Source organism: Peromyscus californicus, unplaced genomic scaffold, assembly GCF_007827085.1.
Source record: "Peromyscus californicus insignis strain IS unplaced genomic scaffold, ASM782708v3 Scaffold_23__1_contigs__length_62951481, whole genome shotgun sequence".
Classification (NCBI taxonomy): domain Eukaryota; kingdom Metazoa; phylum Chordata; class Mammalia; order Rodentia; family Cricetidae; genus Peromyscus; species Peromyscus californicus.
The window spans coordinates 53,893,159-53,912,684 of NW_026294534.1; the positions used below are offsets into that span (position 1 = coordinate 53,893,159).

Sequence of the window (19,526 nt, forward strand, 5' to 3'; positions counted from 1 at the left end):
ATATAGAGTGAGACACCATGCGGATGCTACAGATAGAAAGATACTCGGAACAGAATCCCATTTATATTGAAATTGAAGTTAGAAAATTAAAATTAACATTTTAAGTATAGTTTAGTGTTCTTATGAAACTCTTCAAGAAGCCAGAGACCATGATGAAGTCACCCAACCTTATTAGGCCTCAGCTTTCTCATCTGTTAAATGGGAGTAATAATGGCGCCTACCTTGCAGGGCTAAAGTGGAGATTAGATATAAAGTTCTTAAATATGTTTGACAGTGCTGGGTTCTCATTAGATTAATGATGACTATATTCTCAGCTATTCTCATGACTACTTACCCCAACAGCAGGGCTGAAGGGAACTGCCACTTTCTTCGTTATTGCCAGGTAGCCAGGAGCTGAGGCTGTAAGTTTATAGTTTCCAGGCGCAAGCAATCGCCAGTAGTCCCCATCCTTAGCTGCGGGGAGGGAACAGAACATCAAAGCCAGGCACACGTGCGAAAGGGTGGTCACACGAACTAAGGACATTGGTAGTTACACCAGCGTTGTTAGCTTGGGTGACTTTCAGCAAGTCCCTGGTGAAATTCTAGGGGAAAGAGTGCAAACGTCTTCCCACCAACCTCCTGTCCTAGAGCTGGACCAGAGGCACCCATGCTAAATATTTAATAAGCCTCATCAAGTATGAATCTTCTGGTCACATCACAAGTGTCACGGGTAAGAAGAAGCATAAAATCTCCAAATGGTTAAGTACCACCTGGGCACCGTATTTTCATTCTTACCAGGTAAAGAGCTCAGGTCCCAAGAATCTTCTAGATCAATATTTCACAAAGCACAGCCCCAAGATGACTTCATTAGAATCCCCCAGGTCCTTGTTAGTAATTTCAAGTTTGAAAGATTTACAAGACATTGGTCTGCCGGGCCATTCAGGAACTACGTCTGGAATTCTTAAACAGAGCTATGATTCGATCTCATTCACTCCCCCAGGTTTCTTCTAAATCTAGACTAGGTCCCATAGCCCCTTACATTGAGCTCATGCATGGACCTTAACCCACCTGTCTTTCTCCCTTGATCTAAGACCCACGGCAAACTATCAGCCTTGGATATTTTCCACTCTGTACTCTGCTTACAGCAATACAGCTGTGAGAAGCTCGGGCAAACACCGAGGGTGACCAGTTTCCAGTCCCTAAGCACCATCCTTGCTCAGGTAGATGGTGGCAGCTTTCTTCCGTGCCTCCTGGACCCATCAGTCTCCCATTGTCTGCGTCAGTTCTGCTCACGCTCAGGTGCATGTCAATCAAACAGGGAAGTTGATAAAATACAAGAGCTGATTGACTAGCTCAGAGGTGAGGCCTTGGAGTCTGCGCTCCTAACCCCCAGAGTGATGCTGAAGCCTCTAAGGGGTCCACACTAAAGGTCCTACTGGGCACTACGCTCTCCATTTCGCCTCTGCCTCTAAAACATGCTCCTCACCCTCACTCTCAGTTGGTGCTGTACAAGTTATTTTATCATTTTTAAAAAAAAAGCAGCCAGAAAAAAATCCACTAAATCCCTATCATCCTGCATGCCCAACATCTCCATTCTGTTAGTAATGCATTTATCATTTGTGCTTTATAGCAAAATTTCACTAAAATGTCAATGTTTTCCACCACTCAAGGCCCTTTCCCTAGTCTTCCCAACTCTACCCACACATCTCACTGTTGATAGAGATTTGGTCAAGAGTCTCCACGCTGCCAAATCCAATGATTCACTCACAAGGGCAATCTTACTGGGCAGCTTTGATCCCTCTCTCTCCCTCTTGAAGCATCTCTGGGCGTCCAGGACAACACACTTCACTTTCTATGTTAGGTTTCATTTCTAATTCCTTTGTATGCCTTTAGCTTCAAAAAGGCAATATTGCTACAGCCCAAACTGTAGGGTAGAAGATTCAAGCTCACCTCCAGGTTTGAAAACCCACCAATCCCTGGGCTCAAAATTCCGCCAATCCCTGGCCTTACCTCAAGCTCAGGACTTGAAATCTCACCAATCCCCACCCTGGAAATCTCCACCCTGGAAAATTCCTCCCCCAAAAAACCCTAGATAAGCCTGTCTCCTGCTCAGTTCCTTGCTGCTTCTCACCAGAGCAAAGGCAGCCACCCTCCTGTGTCTCTCCCAATAAATGTCTTGTGTTAGATTTGTCAGGAGGTGTGACTTGGCTCCCGACTACCAGGGTCCCCTTCCCCTTAGAGCTGTGACACTTACATAGGGAATACCTCTCCCCTCAGAGCTGTGACACCTGGGTTGGGGATTTCCCTCCAGAGCTGCAACACTTTATTGGGGGAAAACTTTCCCATGAGAGCTGCAACGCTTACAAATCCTCCGTCTCATTCCTTTCTAGGACTTACTCCCTAGATTAGATGTCCCCCACATTTTTGCATCGTGGAATGCAGAGAAAATAGTATTTCTGGAGTTAACAGAACAGCCATCTTATGGCCAGAGGGTATCAATCAGGCTTGGGCCCCACCCTTGCTACGGGTGCAGGGGAGTGGGATCCTGGCATGGCTTCCAGAATGCTGGCTGGAGAAGCATTGTGAGACTTGGTGGGATAGTGATGAATATTGTTGAATAAATGTATAAATGAATTTTATAGGACAATGGGGCTTTGGGGGGAAAAAAAGGTTAAATAATTCTAAGGACCGAGAAGAGTGTTCTTGTTCCTGTCTTTGTTATCTTGTTGAAGGATTCCAGTGGGTGATAAAGTAAAGTGAGCTTAATGGAAATGCATACGGGATGCTCAGACACCCCAAAAGCTGGGAGTTTAACCTCCACAGCTCCCAACAGGGCAGGGCCGCTCGGCGACTGCCCTGCTCTGGAGAAAGGGTGCCATCTGCTGGCTCGAGATTTCCGCATGCCGCAGACTTCCTGGGTTCCACTGATTACTCCCACAGAACAACATGGAATTGGGGGCCCCCGAGTCGGTGAAAAGGCAGATGAGGCAATTAACTGCTATGCTTAGAATTAGTATATAATTATAATTATGATAATTGTTATGTTCATTTTCATAGTACTTGCCTCCAGATCAAGGCAAAATAAAAATTAAAAAAAAAAAAAAAATACCCACCCGAAGTGACATCGTGGTCTATCCCATCCACGGAGATGGTTGCGTTGGCAATCGGGTTACCTTGAAGATCGCGGACAAATCCTTTAACTCCTCGGTGTATCTGTGAAGGTCAAAAACAGCCAAAATTTTATAATAGAAATGACTTTAAAATGGGTTACATGTCAAGCAGCTCCTTGTTTTCTAGGAATACATTGTAGATCCTCATTGTTTAAGAAACAGAACAGGCACAAACCACCAGTGAATGTTTGTGTGCATTCTTTTCTGGGCTTTTCCTCAAAGGAGAAGTCACCTTCTGAGAATGGATGTCATGTTCTATGTCACACAAAGATTTTGAAGGACATTCTGAACAACAAGAAAGCCTGTTGGATCTGTGACATTTTAGCCTCCGCATATTTCAGTATAGTGTCTCTTTTACAAACAAGGTCGTCTACACAAACCTTGTAGAGTGCTAGTTAGTTGACAAGTGTATCACATCCTTTAATGCTAGCTGAGCTGGAAGAAAAGATGTGAGCTGTGCCTACCTTTGCATCAAGCTCATTAACAATACAGTTTTGACCAAAACTAGGGCATGATAGATCAGGGAACTCAAAGACTGAAAACTGGATAGCAATTAAGGATGGAAAGGAAAGGGCTTCTAGTGAGAATAATCCCTCTTAATTAAGTCAGCAATTAATTACTGCCATCTGAGCTACAAAACATCTTTTATAATCTTTATAAGATGACTTCCCTAAGCCTGTATTCTCGTGTATGCGTACAGATGCATGTGTGCAGACACACGCGCCTGTGGAGGCTAGAGGTTCACGTCAGGTGTCTTTCTCTGCCATGTTCCACCTTATATTTTGAGACAGAATTTCTCACCTGTTGGCTACAGTGAGCTCTGGGGATCATCTTGTCTGTCTGGGCATCATGTCTGCCCAACGGACATTTTACCAACTGCCATCTTCCCAGACCAATTCAAACCTGTAGGCAGCACACTTTCTAGGGTTTCAAATGTAATCTCTTAATTATATTTGATATCTTAATATCTGAAACCCCAGGTTCAGTCCCCAACACTGTATAAATTAGGCACAGAGTACGCACCTGTAATCCCAGGAGGAGAGAGATGGAGGCAGGAAGACCAGCTTAGGTCATCTTCAGCTACAAATGGAGTTCAAAGGCCAGCCTGGGATACATGAGACCTTGTCTCAAATAAGTAAAGTGAACTTCCTTTTGTTCCTGAGATAGTTATGTATTTTTCTACAGAGCACAGAATAAATCCCAGGCATCCCTTTTATTATTGAGGAGTAAACTTGGCAGTCACGCATGCTTTTCCAGTGAGATGCCCTGGTTCTCTGTAATAATTTTTGCATTATTTTAATCTCTGAAGCTCTAAAAAATAGTATGTAATTTTTTCCCTCCAAGGATAATTTCTAACTTTTCTTTTAAAGCTGTGTATGTCAGAAACAGTGAATGACCATTTTGATGGTGACTAGTTTAGCGAGAAGAGAATAAATACATCTTAAATTTTTGTTTAGGGCCTAGAGAATCTTACTTTTTTGTTGTTTGTTTGTTTCTGAACCAGCCAACCAAAACTGAAATACTGAAAACCATTCACTTGGAGCCGGGAAGCATAAAGGGTTAGGTTTCTGAATGGAAAGGAAAGCGAGTCATTTCTGATCAGACAGACAGACAGCAGGGAGGAATATCTACACAGATCACGTAAAGCAGACACATCACAAATCGGAAACTTCCTAGCTGGGTGAGGGATTTCTGTTGAGCACTGATGAACAAAATTCAAAACAACCCTAGTTTGTAAAAGAGGGATTGCTTGCCCAGAAGCACTTTGTCCATCTTGAGATACTGTCATTTTGACATTACAGATTTTTGTGAAGCTTCAAAAAAATGAAACTTTTAAATTCCCTTATCATTGAAAAGTAAGTCATGCGATCACCACAAACACATGTAATTAGTCTGTGTTCAGCACAGATATGGGGGAGGGGGGGTCCCAAAACAGCTTGACCCCACAGCTGCCATGACAGACTTAGAGGCCCAGACACAGCTTCTGTGACAGGCTTACTGGCTGGCAACACCTGGATCCAGGAGAAGCCATGAGCTGACCCCACCTGGGGAGGACCTGCATCTAAGGGGAAGTACCTGACATTCCAAACATTCCCAGCATCTGGACAAATGTCAGCCAATCAGGGTCCTGAACCCTAGAAATCCCCTCACCCCAACCTTTGCTATGATTAAAAACCCCACTCTGCCCAGGCTCGGGGCTCTCTTCTCTCACCGCTGAGTCGGAAAGAGAGACCAAGCTTCGAGCTTGAAATAAAGGCTTTTACATGTGGGATTTGGTCTCTTTTACATGTGGGATTTGGTCTCTGTGGTGGTCTTTTGGAGGTCCGCATGATCTGGACATAACAATATGTTGAGTTAAAGTTCATGACTTTTTCTGTTTGTACCAACCACGTAAGACGTAGACTATGCAGTGAAATACATATTTAAATAATAAATGCCTTTCCCCATCTTAGACCTATTTAGTGTGTGTGTGTGTGTGTGTGTGTGTGTGTGTGTGTGTGTGTGTGTGTATGTGTGTGTGTGTGTGTGTGTGTGTGTGTGTGTGTGTGTGTGTGTGTAAACTTTTGCAGTTGTGAGCTGCCATGTGGGTACTGAACCTGTGTCCTCTGTAAGAGCAGCAAGTGCTCTTAACTGCTGGCTGTCTCTCTGACCTCAAGTTGAAGATGACATTGAACCCTTCTGCTTTTCTCTAGACAGAATCTCACTATGTACCCTGTCAGTCCTAGTCAACACTGGACTCCCAGAAAGCCTCCTGCCTCTAAACATCTGCTTATATATCAATTATAAATAATTTTTCTGACATGTCAATGTTTTACTATTCTTTAAACTTTTTTTTTCTGATGTAGAAAATTTTCTGTTTGACAACTCCTGCTGTAGCAATAAATAACAGAAATGTCGCAAGTCGTCATAACTGCGTAGACGGGAATTTAGACTGGAAACTGCTTTCATTTTACGTCTTTTGCAAAGAAAACCACAAAGCTCAGATTTCACTGCGGCTTGAAGAAGCTGCTTTGCTACTCTGGTCCCCTCCTGTTTTCATGTCTCCTCCTGTGGTAATCTCTCCCCAGACTTCAGGACATCTCCATTCCCCAGGATACAAAGGCAGATGCTCTGGGGTTCCTAAGGTCTATTTGTATCGGTCGGTCCCATTAAACACCTCTGTAGTGTCAATCACCCAAATTGCATGCACGCTGCAGGTTCTGGAGTCATTCCCTGAAGAAAGTGTATGCAGAAAGTGAAAGCCCGGGACAGGACAGGAACTCATTGTTTAACAGGATCCTTAGATGGTTTTGATTCAAGTGCTTTATGAAGCAAGCAGTCTGAGAAATTCCTTGAGAATTTTTGAGAAGTAGACTGTTCCAAAGCTATTGAATGGGGAGCTTTTCTTAACCGGCCATTGACTCTAATTAGCTTTACAATCCTAGCTCCTGCAAACATCCCTGTTAAAACTCTACAGGAGCTGTCCTCTGTACAAACGACAAAACGAGACCTAATCACCTATTTGGCAGGAGGTGGGAATGGAGGCCTCACTTAGATTTCAGGCCCAGCTGTTCAGTCCCTAATCAGCACCATTGTCAAGAAAACAATTACAGCAGAGAACCGCTGGCAGCCTTCATGAGCTTGCCTCAGCCCTTGATTCCTAAGCTGGAGCATCCCATGGTGCAGCCCGAGTGAGTGCTTTTATCATGAAGGACTCTTCCTGTTTCTACACAACCTGCGCCACAGTGCTGATGCCAGAAGGGAGCAAATTCTCCTTCCAACTGTCCTGAAACAGCACCACATGACTCCCTTCCTTCTGTTCTCAGTTCACCTCTACCATCAGATGTGCCCACATCATTGAGAGGACAAATATCCTCTTTCCCAGTAGGATGGATTTATGTTTTATTTAGCTTTGAATTATGCTTTTTCTGAAGAGGTGAGTTATGTTATTTATTAAGCAGTGCAATGTCATATATTAAGCGGCGCTGTTTACCACAAGGCACAACAAAACCCACATAGGAGATTATTAAGGGAAGGGAATAAAAAGGGTATGCAGGGAATGGGGGTGGGTGAGGGGACCTATGTGGTGATATTGTGTCCCCCAATATATTGTGCATCCTAATAAACTTATCTGAGGTCAGAGGACAGAACAGCCACTAGATAGACATAGAGGCCAGAAAATGGTGGCACACACGCCTTCAATCCTAGCATACTGGAGACAGAGATCCATCCGGATCTCTGTGAGTTCAAAGCCACACTGGAAACAGCCAGGCATGGTGACTCACGCCTTTAATCCTGGGAAGTGATGGCAGGAAGCAGAAAGGTATATGAGGCGTGAAAAACAGGAACTAGAGCTGGTTAAGCTTTTAGGCTTTTGAGCAGCACAGTTCAGCTGAGATTCATTCTGGATGAGGACTCAGAGGCTTCCAGTCTGAGGACCAGGATCAGCTGAGGAACCGACAAGGTGAGGTGACTGTGGCTTGTTCTGCTTCTCTGATCTTCCAGCGTTCACCCCAATACCCAGCTCCAGGTTTGTTTTTATTAATAAGAACTTTTAAGATTCGTGCTACAGACCTATAAAAGTGGGTTCCGCCTATTTCTTCTCTCTCTCCCTGCACGGTCATTCCATAGGCACACCCTACATATGCACACACTACAGACACTTGTTCCCTACAGTGGCATCTCCATTTGGATGGATCCCCCCCAAAACAAAACCCCTTTTATAAGTCCAATATACTACAAGGCTAAAGACTGCTCCATCAGCCAATGCCGGATACTGGGTTTACCTGCTCCAGGTAGCTGATGAGGGAGTTTTTGTTGTCTTCCCAATAGCTTTTGAGAGTCTCTTCAGGTGGGAACTTCTCGCAGCTGAGTTCCACAGTGATCTCGAAGCAGTTGCTGCTCAGATAATTGAAGTCTTGCATTCCTGCGTAAGCACCAAAGGGAGAGTCAGTATGTACACACAGTGATGATAACTCTACACATGCCGTCCTGATCGTCTAAGCACTTCAGTCAAAGGCTGACCCTGTGGGACTCTGCATGGAAATGTCCTCCTATGAGGGAACTGAAAACATGCTTGGAAGACTCTTGTTTTAAAAGCACAAACTCTTGTGTCTTAAACGATCATTTAGTTTAAAGCATCTGTGTTGTAGGTGGGAGCAAAAGCAGATGCCATCCACATTCCACAGTGCTCAACACACTTCAGGAAAGACAAGCTGAAATGCTGTATTCCTTGACCTGGCAAAGAAATGGGCATCCCTCTAAGCTGCCTTCCTATGAGGCAGGAACTGGGAGAGTCTAGTGAGGTGACATGACATGCTATTCTTTCCTAAACCCAACCAAGATCAAAGTGTACTCCTGAGGGATTAGGACTCCTAGTATATGATACATAAGATATACCATAGTATATGATATATAATATATATTAATTCAATAAACATGGCATATCTACTTTGTCTTAGACATAATGTTAATTATACTGCAAACTAGACCACAGAGAAGATTTGATACTCAGAATAATTTTATTAGATTATGATTCAGATTCACTGAGGATGTTGTTGCCCATCAGATTGCTTTCCTGGAGCAAGAATACCACCCTTCGAATTGCTGTGTTGAGTTGACTAAGAGTTGTCAATTGCTCTCACCCCACCCACTTCCTGGAGAATGGCTGATAAGAGCTACATGGCTTGGGAGGTTATACCTCCAATCCTTCTAGACAGCCAAGAAACAATGGAGCAGCCCAAGATGACCCCCTTCTCTGATGGAGGTGACTTTCTTGTCACTTATAATCTGGGCCCTTTACAGAGTGCATCTGGCCAAGGCTAGAAGCGTCTCTCTGCTTCTGCCTGGAGAAGTGATGCCTTAAGCTCCTGCCTGGACTCCCCACAATGATGGGCTGCAACCTGGAATTGTAAGCCAAATAAACTCTCCTTCCCTTGTGCTGTTTTTGGCCATGGTATTTGTCACAGCAGTAGAAATTAAAATGATGACAGGGAGCTAAAGATCTTCCAAGCTTTCTTTGGATGTTTACTGTGGGACATAATGATTGACTAATGTATCGCTATGTTTACTCTGAGTATTATCAGCGCTTTACTAATACATATTAGTCCATATTATGCAGGTGATACACTGCTTGCTTAGTAAGTTTGTTCCAAAGAAATCACTGAAGAATTATTTTTTAAACCTATTTGAATCCATCCTTGACGCCTGCTGGCATCTCACTTAGTGTTCTCCTGTCTCACCCAGCTCAGGCCTCCCTGTCTTGGGAATAGTGCCACCCACAACAGGCTGGATCTTCCCACATCAATAAACAATCAAGACAATCCCCACAGACTTGCCCACGGGCCAATGTGATCTAGATAGTCCCTCAATTGAGGCTCTCTTCTCAGGTGATTCTAGGTTATGCCTACTCTCTATATTGTGAATAAAACCAGTATCTTGGGTCAAAGCGCAAAATTGCTTTCTAATATAAAATGAAGATCTATTACTCTCCACCAGATGTATTTGATGTACTCTAAATCTGACATAGACCATACTTCTCAAATTACGGGGGTGAGTGTGGGGGGATGTACCAGATCTTATCTGTCCAAATACAAAATATGAGTAAAAACAGAAGAAACATGCTCTGGTGATCGGATGGCCGAACACTCTGGCGGTCATGATAGAACTCTCCTCCAGTGTCTGATGGAAGTGGATGCAGAGATCCACAGGTGAGCCCCAGGTGGAGCTCTGGGAGTCCAATCGGTGAGAGAGAGAGGAGGGGTTGTAAGAACGAGAGATATTGAGACCGTGATTGGAAAAAGCACAGAGACAAATAGCCAAACTAGTGGAAATGCATGAACTGCGAACCAATGGCTGGACCAGGCCCTCTGGATAAGTGAGACAGTTGATTAGCTTGAACTGTTTGGGAGGCCCCCAGGCAGTGGAGCGGGGACCTGTCCTTGGTGCATGAGCTGGCTTTTTGGAGCCTGGGGCCTATGCTGGGACACTTTGCTCAGCCTGGGTGTAGGGAGGAGGGGACTGGACCTGCCTCGGCTGAGTCTACCAGGCTGGACTGACTCCCCAGGGGAGTCCTTGCCTTGGGGGAGGTGGGAACGGGGGGGGGGGGGGGGGTTGATTGGGGGGGAGGTTTGGGAGGTGGGAGGAGAAAGGACGGGGGAATCCATGGCTGACATGTGAAATTAAGTCAATTGCAAAATAAAAACATTAAGAAAAAAACAGAAGAAACATGTACAATAGAAAACATGAACATGAACATTTTCTTAGGACCCAATGAATCACTATTTAAATTCTCTCTCTCTCTCTCTCTCTCTCTCTCTCTCTCTCTCTCTCTCTCTCTCTCTCTGTGTGTGTGTGTGTGTGTGTGTGTGTGTGTGTGTGTGTTTTGTTACCAAGTGAGTCATAAAGAATGTTCCTTAAAATATTAATTACTTTATATTTATATTTTGCTCTTTATCTCTGGTCGAGGTTACACATCTCTTAGTGGCTGGGGAAATTCGGCATGTACAAGTTCTGCAGGGTGTGCAGCAGTACAGGGGAGGCCCCAGGTGCTGCCCCAGCTGTCGGGGAAGATGTGTCCCAACAGTCCCATCAATCAACTGGGAAGCAAGTATTCAAATATATGAGCTTCTGGAGGCCATTCTCACTCAAACCACTGCAAGGTCTGCTAAAGACTGTTGTATAGCCTCTAAAATGCACATTTGCTTACAACGAAAAACACAGCTCACCTAGTATAAGGATGCTCTCTTACTACAGAAGGCTGAGCCTGAAAAGTGGCTAGTTACCAATATTCAGTTTCTATTTTCCCAGTGTACTCCTTCAGATATCAGCACCCCAATTTTTAAACCAATAAAAACAAAACAATATGTAGCAATCATTTTGCTGAGACAGATGTAAGTTCCATCTACTTTGTAACAACTGAGGAACAGTGAAAATTCTATAGATGGAAATCACTCTCTGAGTCTACGTGGTACTGAAAGGAAGCCGAGTTCACACAACCAGAGAGAAAGGGGAAACTCACCGCCCGGTACACTGTACCACGCACCGCCGTTGGTTGTTCCATCGACAAAACTGCTGTCATCGTCATTCTTACGACAGGGAGGTCTATTGGGGTTGGACATGACTGGGTTGAAAGAAGAGTACGCTCGGGCCAAGCTTTGGAAAATGGCGTCATCAGGGCAGGAACTGTATTCATGAGCAGTACCTAGAAAACGAATTCACAAGATTGGGAGAAACAGACAGCAACCAAGAACGCTGCTTGTTTTCTGAAGAGTGTTGAACTCCTGCCGATACAGCTTTTAGAAGGGTGAATGTTTTCAGGAAAGATGAAAGTTAAAGTATCAAACAAATACACTTGTGTTTAGGGTGTACAACTTTCATCCCTAACACTAAAACATCAAGATTAGGCAGAATGGCCTATGGTCATACCATCCTAAATGCCCCTGCCTCAGGGGCTAAGCAGGGTGGTGTCTGGTTAGTACTTGGATGAGAGATTCGAGTGCATACTCTATTGAAAGCCTCACAGGAATAGATGATGAGGTCACAGTAGGCTGGACCCGAGAAGACAGAAATATTTCCATTAATAAAATTGTTTAGTTTACTAAGATGTTAGCTGGTAGGGCACAGTGCCTGTGACACCAGAATTTAGGGGATAATGGCAGAAGGATCAGTAGTTCAAGGTCATCCTTGGCAACACAGTGAATTCTGGGCCAACTTGGGCTATGTGAGACTGTCTCAAAAAAATGAAAAGTAATTTTAAAAATTTATCAGCAACAATTTTATAAGCATTATGAAGTATTGGCACACAGACATTTAATTTCAGATGTTTCTAAACTTTCCCTGTGGATGTTCTTTTGATACCCTGTATTCTCACTCATGTGTTATAAAATGTACCTGGCTGACAAGTTGTCCAGCTAACAGCAAACCACAGAATCTCAATGTGTATCTAACAGTGCTGTCTAATCCGACTTTCTTCAAATATGAGTTTTCAGTCCCTAAAACTACCATCCTGTATGAAGATCTTACCCTTCAGAGTTCTCTGAGAAGGGATCAAAGTGAGAACTTCTCTCTCTCACTTGCTTTGGCTAAAGCTTAACTGGAACACGTTGAGAAAAGTCAAATAGCACTTCACCTGTTTGACACTAGCAGAAGTGGACCAAGGGCAGAAAGGTGAGAGCACCTATGTGTCAGATTCCCACGGCCAGGGTGAAGCATCAGAGGCTGTCTCTCTTTATAAGTCATGTTGTAAACATGAATCTAGGTTGTAAAATATTAATTTAAGATGTGTTACATTTATTTAAGCTGTGGAACATTTGTTTAATGATGCAATGATGTGTTGCATTCTTTTATGTTGCATTTGTTTAACTCTGTGAAGCTGTGTTACTGTGCTTGTCTAAAACACCTGATTGATCTAATAAAGAGCTGAATGGCCAGTAGCAAGGCAGGAGAAAGGATAGGCAGGGCTGGCAGGCAGAGAGAGTAAAAGAGGAGGAGAAATCTGGGAGGAAAAGATCAAGGAGTGAGAAAAGAAGGAGCCAGACACCCAACTACACAGCCAGACATGGAATAAGAAGGAAGGAAAGGGTACAGAAATAGAGAATGATGAGAAAAGCTGGTGGGAAACAAGCCAAGCTAAGGCCAGGCATTCGGGAGAAAGAATAAGCTTCTGTGTATATTTATTTGGGAGCTGGGTGGCAGGCCCCCAAAAGAGACAAAGGGCTAAAAAAAAAATGACATTCCAATGTGGGGCTAGAGTGAAAGAAAATCCAACAACAAATCTATCTGATGCCTGTATGTGATCAATTTTACTGAAGGCCAGGACTGACTTTACAGTGATTCTCAACCTTTTTAGGTTGTGACCCTCATGTTGTAGTGACCCCCCCCAACAAAATAAAATTATTTCGTTGCTGCTTCATAACTGTAATTTTGATATTGTGATGAATTGGAATGTAAATATCTGATATGCAGGATATCTGATCCAGGACCCCAAAGGAGTCATGACCCACAGGTTGAGAACCACTATTCTAGGACTTCCATTTTCTCCCCTTCTCCTCTCTAAGAGTTAGGTAAGTTCCTGTTTTCCTCCCCTACCCCCCAAAAAAAGCATTACAAGCCTCTTCTGCTGCTTACCTCTCTATGCCAGTACCATGTGAAACAGCAGGAGATGCTTATAAATGCAAGCATTTATGTGGGCTGGCTCCCTAATAGAGTACGAGACATAGTGGCACATACCTAGTATAATGCCAGCACTTGGAAGGCTGAATCAGGAGAATTGCCAAGTTCAAAGCCATCTCAGATGGCTGAGTAGGATTTTGTTTTAAAGAACAAAATAACAACAATAAAAAGAATAGTATAAGCCGGGCGGTGGTGGCGCACGCCTTTGATCCCAGCACTCGGGAGGCAGAGCCAGGCGGATCTCTGTGAGTTCGAGGCCAGCCTGGTCTACAAAGTGAGTTCCAGGAAAGGCGCAAAACTACAGAGAAACCCTGTCTCGAAAAACCAAAAAAAAAAAAAAAGAATAGTATAGAAATCATGCCGTCACTCTTAACTTGAACCTGCAGACCTTAAGCTGTTTAGAGGAGAGGGGGACCACCTACCGCTCCTCGTCTCATCATATGGGTAATTGGCCACAAGGTCTCCTCCATGCAGATTGGCCGAGAGCACAAAGGGAATGTCCATAATCCAGTGGATGACAGCCTTGGTCTCCGGGGCCAGCTGTGTCAAAGAGTAAAGATCACATGAATCAGAAGCTGATAATTGCCATTGGTGACATCACAGAAAAGCCCAACAAAGTACCAGAAACTGCTCATAATTCAAATATGTTTGGGTTGACTTCGTGGGGCAGAGGGGTGGGAGTTTGCCTAGGAGCAACACTCAACATTCCCAGACTTGTTATGAAAAATATTTCTGTCATGTTTAAATTTCCTTAAAAGTTCTACTTTGGGGAAATGTATTTTTTTTCTCTCTCTCTCTTTGGGTTTGGAAACAACATACAAATCACATCGGTGCCCCTTCCTCAGTTTGCTACGGCCCATACAGTCTTATGAACAATCCTTAGCAAATCAAGAAAAGTCTGCTGAACTACAGAATGATGCTTTTCCTCCTTGGTGGTTCAAACACAAAGCAAATTTTATTTCCCATTATTTCCTACTATTTTTCCAATTCCCTTCAACTACTTCAGACATCGTCTTTATGAAAGAAAATAGATGGAGTCCAATTCAGAGCTGACCACAAAAATGTCAGTTTACTTTGGAATGAGCATCTTAAACTTTAAACAGAAGCACAAGTTTCAGGAATTCATGCTGTCTTTTCAATGATTCATGATCTTTCTTGGAAGTAAATAAAAAGAAGAAATTCATAACAAAGAATCTGGAGCAAAAAAAAAAATCCAACTTGATTTTTTTTTTTTTATGTGATGAGCCCTTAGCAGCAAGTAGACAGACCTCATAACTCTAAGCACTCTGATGAAAAGGAAAGGTTTTACTGAGATGTGGTCTGTCCTGCTTTTTGGGACAGAAAATCTAGCTGCATCATGTGTTATATTTTTTTATTTCTGTACCTGTTATGGATTGTTCCTTTACATTGTGTGAAGATGTGTCACTGTGATTGGTTTAATAAAAAGCTAAATGGCCAATAGCTTGGCAGGATTTTGGGGGCAGAGAGAACACTGGGAAAAAGAAGGCAGAGTCGCCAACCAGAGGCAGAGGAAGGAAGACATGCAGGACAAGAGCTAAAAGTCACGAGCCACACAGCAGCACATAGATGAATAGAAATGGATTAATTTAAGTTAGAAGAGCTAGTTAGAAACAAGTCTAAGATATCAGCCAAGCTCTCATAATTAATAATAATTCTCTGTGCCATGATTTCAGAGCTGGCTGGCAGGACAGGAAAAGATTTCCTACAAATGCTGTCCAATGTCCAGGCACATATTTCTACATAAGACCTGAGAAAGTTTTTTTTTTTTAAAAAAAAAAAAAAGGTTTCAAACATACAAAAACAGAGCCAAATACAGCTCCCTAGTCCTGAAGTCTCTCATGCAGGCCAAGATACAGAGATGCGACCCTCAGCCACTGCCTCCAGGCTTGAGCTACCAGCACGCCATGAGCTAAGCTTCGTGACTATTTAAGATTGTGTTCATGAAGACAGAAAAGGTTACAGATACACAGTAAAGCAAGTCCAGACAGAAAAAAAACCTCTAAACAGTTTACAGTGTGTTTAACAATATGTGAAAGTTTAAAAAAAAAAAGAAAAAGGATATAGATAGTCATAAAAATAAATAAATAAATATTTTAAAAATAATAAAGTCTTTAAAGAAAGAGTAAAGGAATAAAAAAAAGAATAAGTCATGTAAAGATGGGAAATACACAGGGAGTCTGGATCCTGTATCTTATTGTGTTGTCTTTGAACTTTTTGACTGCTGATGAACAAACAATAGCTGTTGAGAGACACTGGATTATGGAAACTACAAAATTAAACCAATCTATATATTTTTAAAAATATCTTAACTTCAAAATGGAAGTCAAAAAATATGTTGCATTGGAGAAGAGGTTATGCTTTTGTTTCCACAGAAAATGAAAGGCTGTGGATTGATTCAAGGTTAAAGAGGATCTGGTTTGATTGGGGGAGACCCCCTGAAAATCCTGGCTACAAACATAAAGAAACAAACCTAGAAAAACTACAAGATAGGTGACATATTTTATCTCTTTGAACATAAAACTAAAAATTATCTTTGACTGGCTTGTGTACAACACACAGTCTATACTTGTATTAATGCAGATATGTAGGCTAGCTTTAAAAGTTTATGTATCTTCAGAGCAAGGGGATCAGATACCAATGAAAACAGGTGGCCCAGGTAATCCAGCCTCTCAGAGTGCCTCTCTTGCAGTTTCCTCAGAGTTCTAAATTCAGAACAGCTTCAAGGCTACTGGCTGAGATGGTCCAGCCTCACAGACTATTCTAGCCAAGACTTGACCTTTAGCCTAATTTTCTTAGGGTCCCTTTAAGATTCCAGCAACCCCGGATAACAGAAAACAGTCTAGAGGACACAATGCCCACATTCCTAAGAGGTGGAGTGGGTGGTTTTTGGTCATTTGGTGGGCTATGGGTGTTTGCCATTGTTTAGGAGGTTGGTTACAAATTGTTATAGGTCATGGTCAAAAAATACTAAACAAAGGAGACTAGATTCAGAGGTCTCTTTCTGAAGAGAAAAAAGGAGGTGTGGTATAAAAATGATGAGATAAAAGGGTGGATTGTTGAATCTACTTTTGAATAACTACTAATCTCAAATATTTTACATTGGTATGGATTTTTCTATATTGATACAAATTTAAGGTTATTTTGTTAGAACATACTATACATACATGTATACTCTCGTTTAAGATATTGTACCTATGCAGCTCATTTAACAATGTAATATAAATTTCTAGTCCTTGAAAGTTATTATTATAAACTATTTAGGATAATAAAGAAATGTAGGTTAGTAGATATATATAGATATAGATATAAAACAATCAAACTTATAGTCATGTTAGGTGAGTTTTCAAGGTTAAACAGATATACTTAGGTAGATAGATGGTCTTCAAACACTTCAAAGACCAATAGAATATGACATTTAAGATGTTTAATAACCTGAAGTTTTTCATGACAGTGAGACATGTCTGCTCCTGCCAGCACCAATTTACTTCAGAGAAGATAACGGGCATTGAAGAAACTCCATATGGACTTTGCTTTTAATGTGGCAAAACTAGCCACTTGGGCAAGAGCCTGCCGTTACCTTGAGTGCTGACAGCATGCTGTACAAACTCAACAAGCAGAACACAAAACAAAACGACTGTTGAACTTTACCAAGATAAGGCAGGACAGTCCTTCAAAATACTTGCTTCATAGAAAAGTTTGTCATTCGGCAAGACACACAGGAAAGTGACTGCTGAACTTTGCCAAGACTAGGTGGGACAGTCCTTCAAATTTTTCATAGAAGAATCTGCCAGATATTCTAAGCCTGTAGGCTGAAGATTGGATATCCCAGTGTTGCAGAGGAAACTTGGTGACCATCAGGCAGCCAGATGTCTGCCGTTTCTGTAGGTTTGGAAGTGGCTTGTACTGCACTTCCTGTTTACTCAGATAATATCTCCTCCTGGGGTCTTTGATGGAGTTGAAGACTAGTTATAGTTGCAGTTTTCCTCAGTTATAATAGAAGCAAATTAGATACAGAGCTTTGGATTCATCAAGATAGAATGAATAATGGAATATTTTCTCCAAATATGCCAAATACAAATAGACTGGACATTGTATATGCAATTCTTATCTGATAATTGTTCTTACGATTTGTAGTTTTATTATGTTAGAGTTAAAATCTTTTCTTTTTATTTAGACAAAAAGGAGGAAATGTTGTGGATAATCCTTTACACTACATGAAGATATGTCACTGTGATTGGTTTAATAAGAAGCTAAATGGCCAATACCTCGGCAGAATTTTCAAGGCAGAGAGAATGCTGGGAAGAAGAAGGCAAAGTCACCAGCCAGATGGAGAGGAAGCATAACATGTAGGAGCTGAGGTAACAAGCCATGAGCCACATGGCAGCATGTAAATGAATAGAAATGGGTTAATTTAAGTTGTAAGAGCTACTTAGGAACAGGCCTTACCTATAGGCTGAGCTTTTATAATTAATAATAAGTCTCCATGTTGTGATTTGGGAGCTGGTAGGTGGGACAGATAAAAACTCCCTACATGTACTGTTTATGACCAGGTCTTGCACACAGCTTTTTTATTGAGCACTGCACCATTCTCACTAGGTAGGCAGAAACTCATCGCTGTTTCATAGAGCAGAGTGCAAAGGCCAAGTGCCGTTAAGTAACATACACTTCCAAGTTCATATAACCCAGGCTACAAAGTTTAGGGAGCACACTGACTTTAGATTATCAGCTGTTCAGTATTAAATGTATTCTGATTTCCACATAGGCTGTCCATACTTGTGAGAAAGTGCAATTTAGAAGGTGCCAAAGGACATGTATATAGGACTAATAAGTTCTGGTGCTCCACACACAGCGGGATAACTCTGTCCTACAATTTATTTTGTTTATAAAGACATAGAAGAGGGCTGGAGAGGTGGCTCAGAGGTCAGGAAGAAGCACTTATTGCTCCTTCAGAGAACCTGGGTTTAGTGCCCAGTGCCCATCTTGGGCAGCTTACAACCTCCTGGATTCTGCAGACACTACGTGCACGACACACCTACTGCTAACATTTTGCTCTAGATATGACAACTTGACACAAGCTAAAGCCATTTGAGAGGAAGGAACCTCAGTTGAGAAAATGCCTCCATAAGACTCCACTGTAGGCAAGCCTGTAGGGCATTTTCTTAATTCATGGTGGATGGGGGATCCAGCTCATTGTGGATGGGGCCACTTGTGGCCTGGTGGTCCTGGGTTCTATAAGAAAGCAGGCTGAGCAAGCCATGAGGAGCAAGCCAATAAGCAGCACCCTCCATGGCCTCTGTATCAGCCCTTGCCTCCTGGTCCCTGCCCTGTCCTGACTTCCTTTCATGATGTGTTAGCCAAATAAACCTTTTCTTCCCCAAATTGCTTTGGTCATAGTGTTTCCTCACAACAATAGTCACCCTAACTAGGATACATTTCATATACCTCCTTTGAGGTTTTCTCACAATCCATTTATTATTTTATTTTTGAGACAGGGTTTCACTCAGGCCAGGAACTCACTTCATTGCTGATGATGACTTTGAACTTCTGATCCTCCTATCTCTACTTCCCAAGTGCTGGGCTCACAATCAAGCCAGGTTTGTGCAATGCTGGGGATCAAACCCAAGGCTTACACACCCTTGACAAGCAGTCTATCAACTGTACTACATCTTATACAATATTTACACCTAAGTCATATTTTAAATGTGATCACTTATATGTGTGAGTTTTTTTCTTGCTTGCATACAGATAACAAATAATGTTTTGTTAATGAATACCTTTCTAAAATAGACTTAGTGGATGAGATTTACTGGAGCACAAGCAAGACAAAGAACTCCCATTCTCCCTCACTCATGGATCCTACATGAATTTTTAGAGTACTGTGTATAAAAATACTTTAAAGAACATACACCAACATATGAACAGGGATCACTGAACACTACAGCACTTGGGTTATTTTCCTTCTTATTTACACCTGCCTCATCCTTTGTTTGTAACAATAGATTCATTTCAAATTTTAAAACTTTAAAGAATCTGTTTTGTAACAAGCTCGGATCTAGTCCTGAACACACAAAGTCTCCTGCAGCTGTTAGATTTTTCCATCAGCTCTCTTATTCTATCTACACTATGGCTAATATGCACGTCACTGTTTTCAACAGCAAGCAAGTAATTCTCACGATTGGTCAAATTAGAGAGGCGTTCTCTTTG

The 19,526-nt window shown here is 42.3% G+C and overlaps 1 protein-coding gene across 1 annotated transcript in view; it reads right to left on the bottom strand.

Moving 5' to 3' along the window:
• Cpe (carboxypeptidase E) overlaps positions 1 to 19,526 on the bottom strand; it is a 102,269-nt gene that overhangs the window by 1,670 nt on the left and 81,073 nt on the right. Inside the window, exons 4-8 of the mRNA XM_052752356.1 lie at positions 13,724 to 13,841; positions 11,149 to 11,331; positions 7,916 to 8,055; positions 3,093 to 3,192; positions 335 to 453 (exon numbers count right to left, since the gene is read on the bottom strand). Coding sequence (XP_052608316.1) covers positions 335 to 453; positions 3,093 to 3,192; positions 7,916 to 8,055; positions 11,149 to 11,331; positions 13,724 to 13,841 — 660 coding nt within the window. The remainder of the gene's footprint in view (positions 1 to 334; positions 454 to 3,092; positions 3,193 to 7,915; positions 8,056 to 11,148; positions 11,332 to 13,723; positions 13,842 to 19,526) is intronic.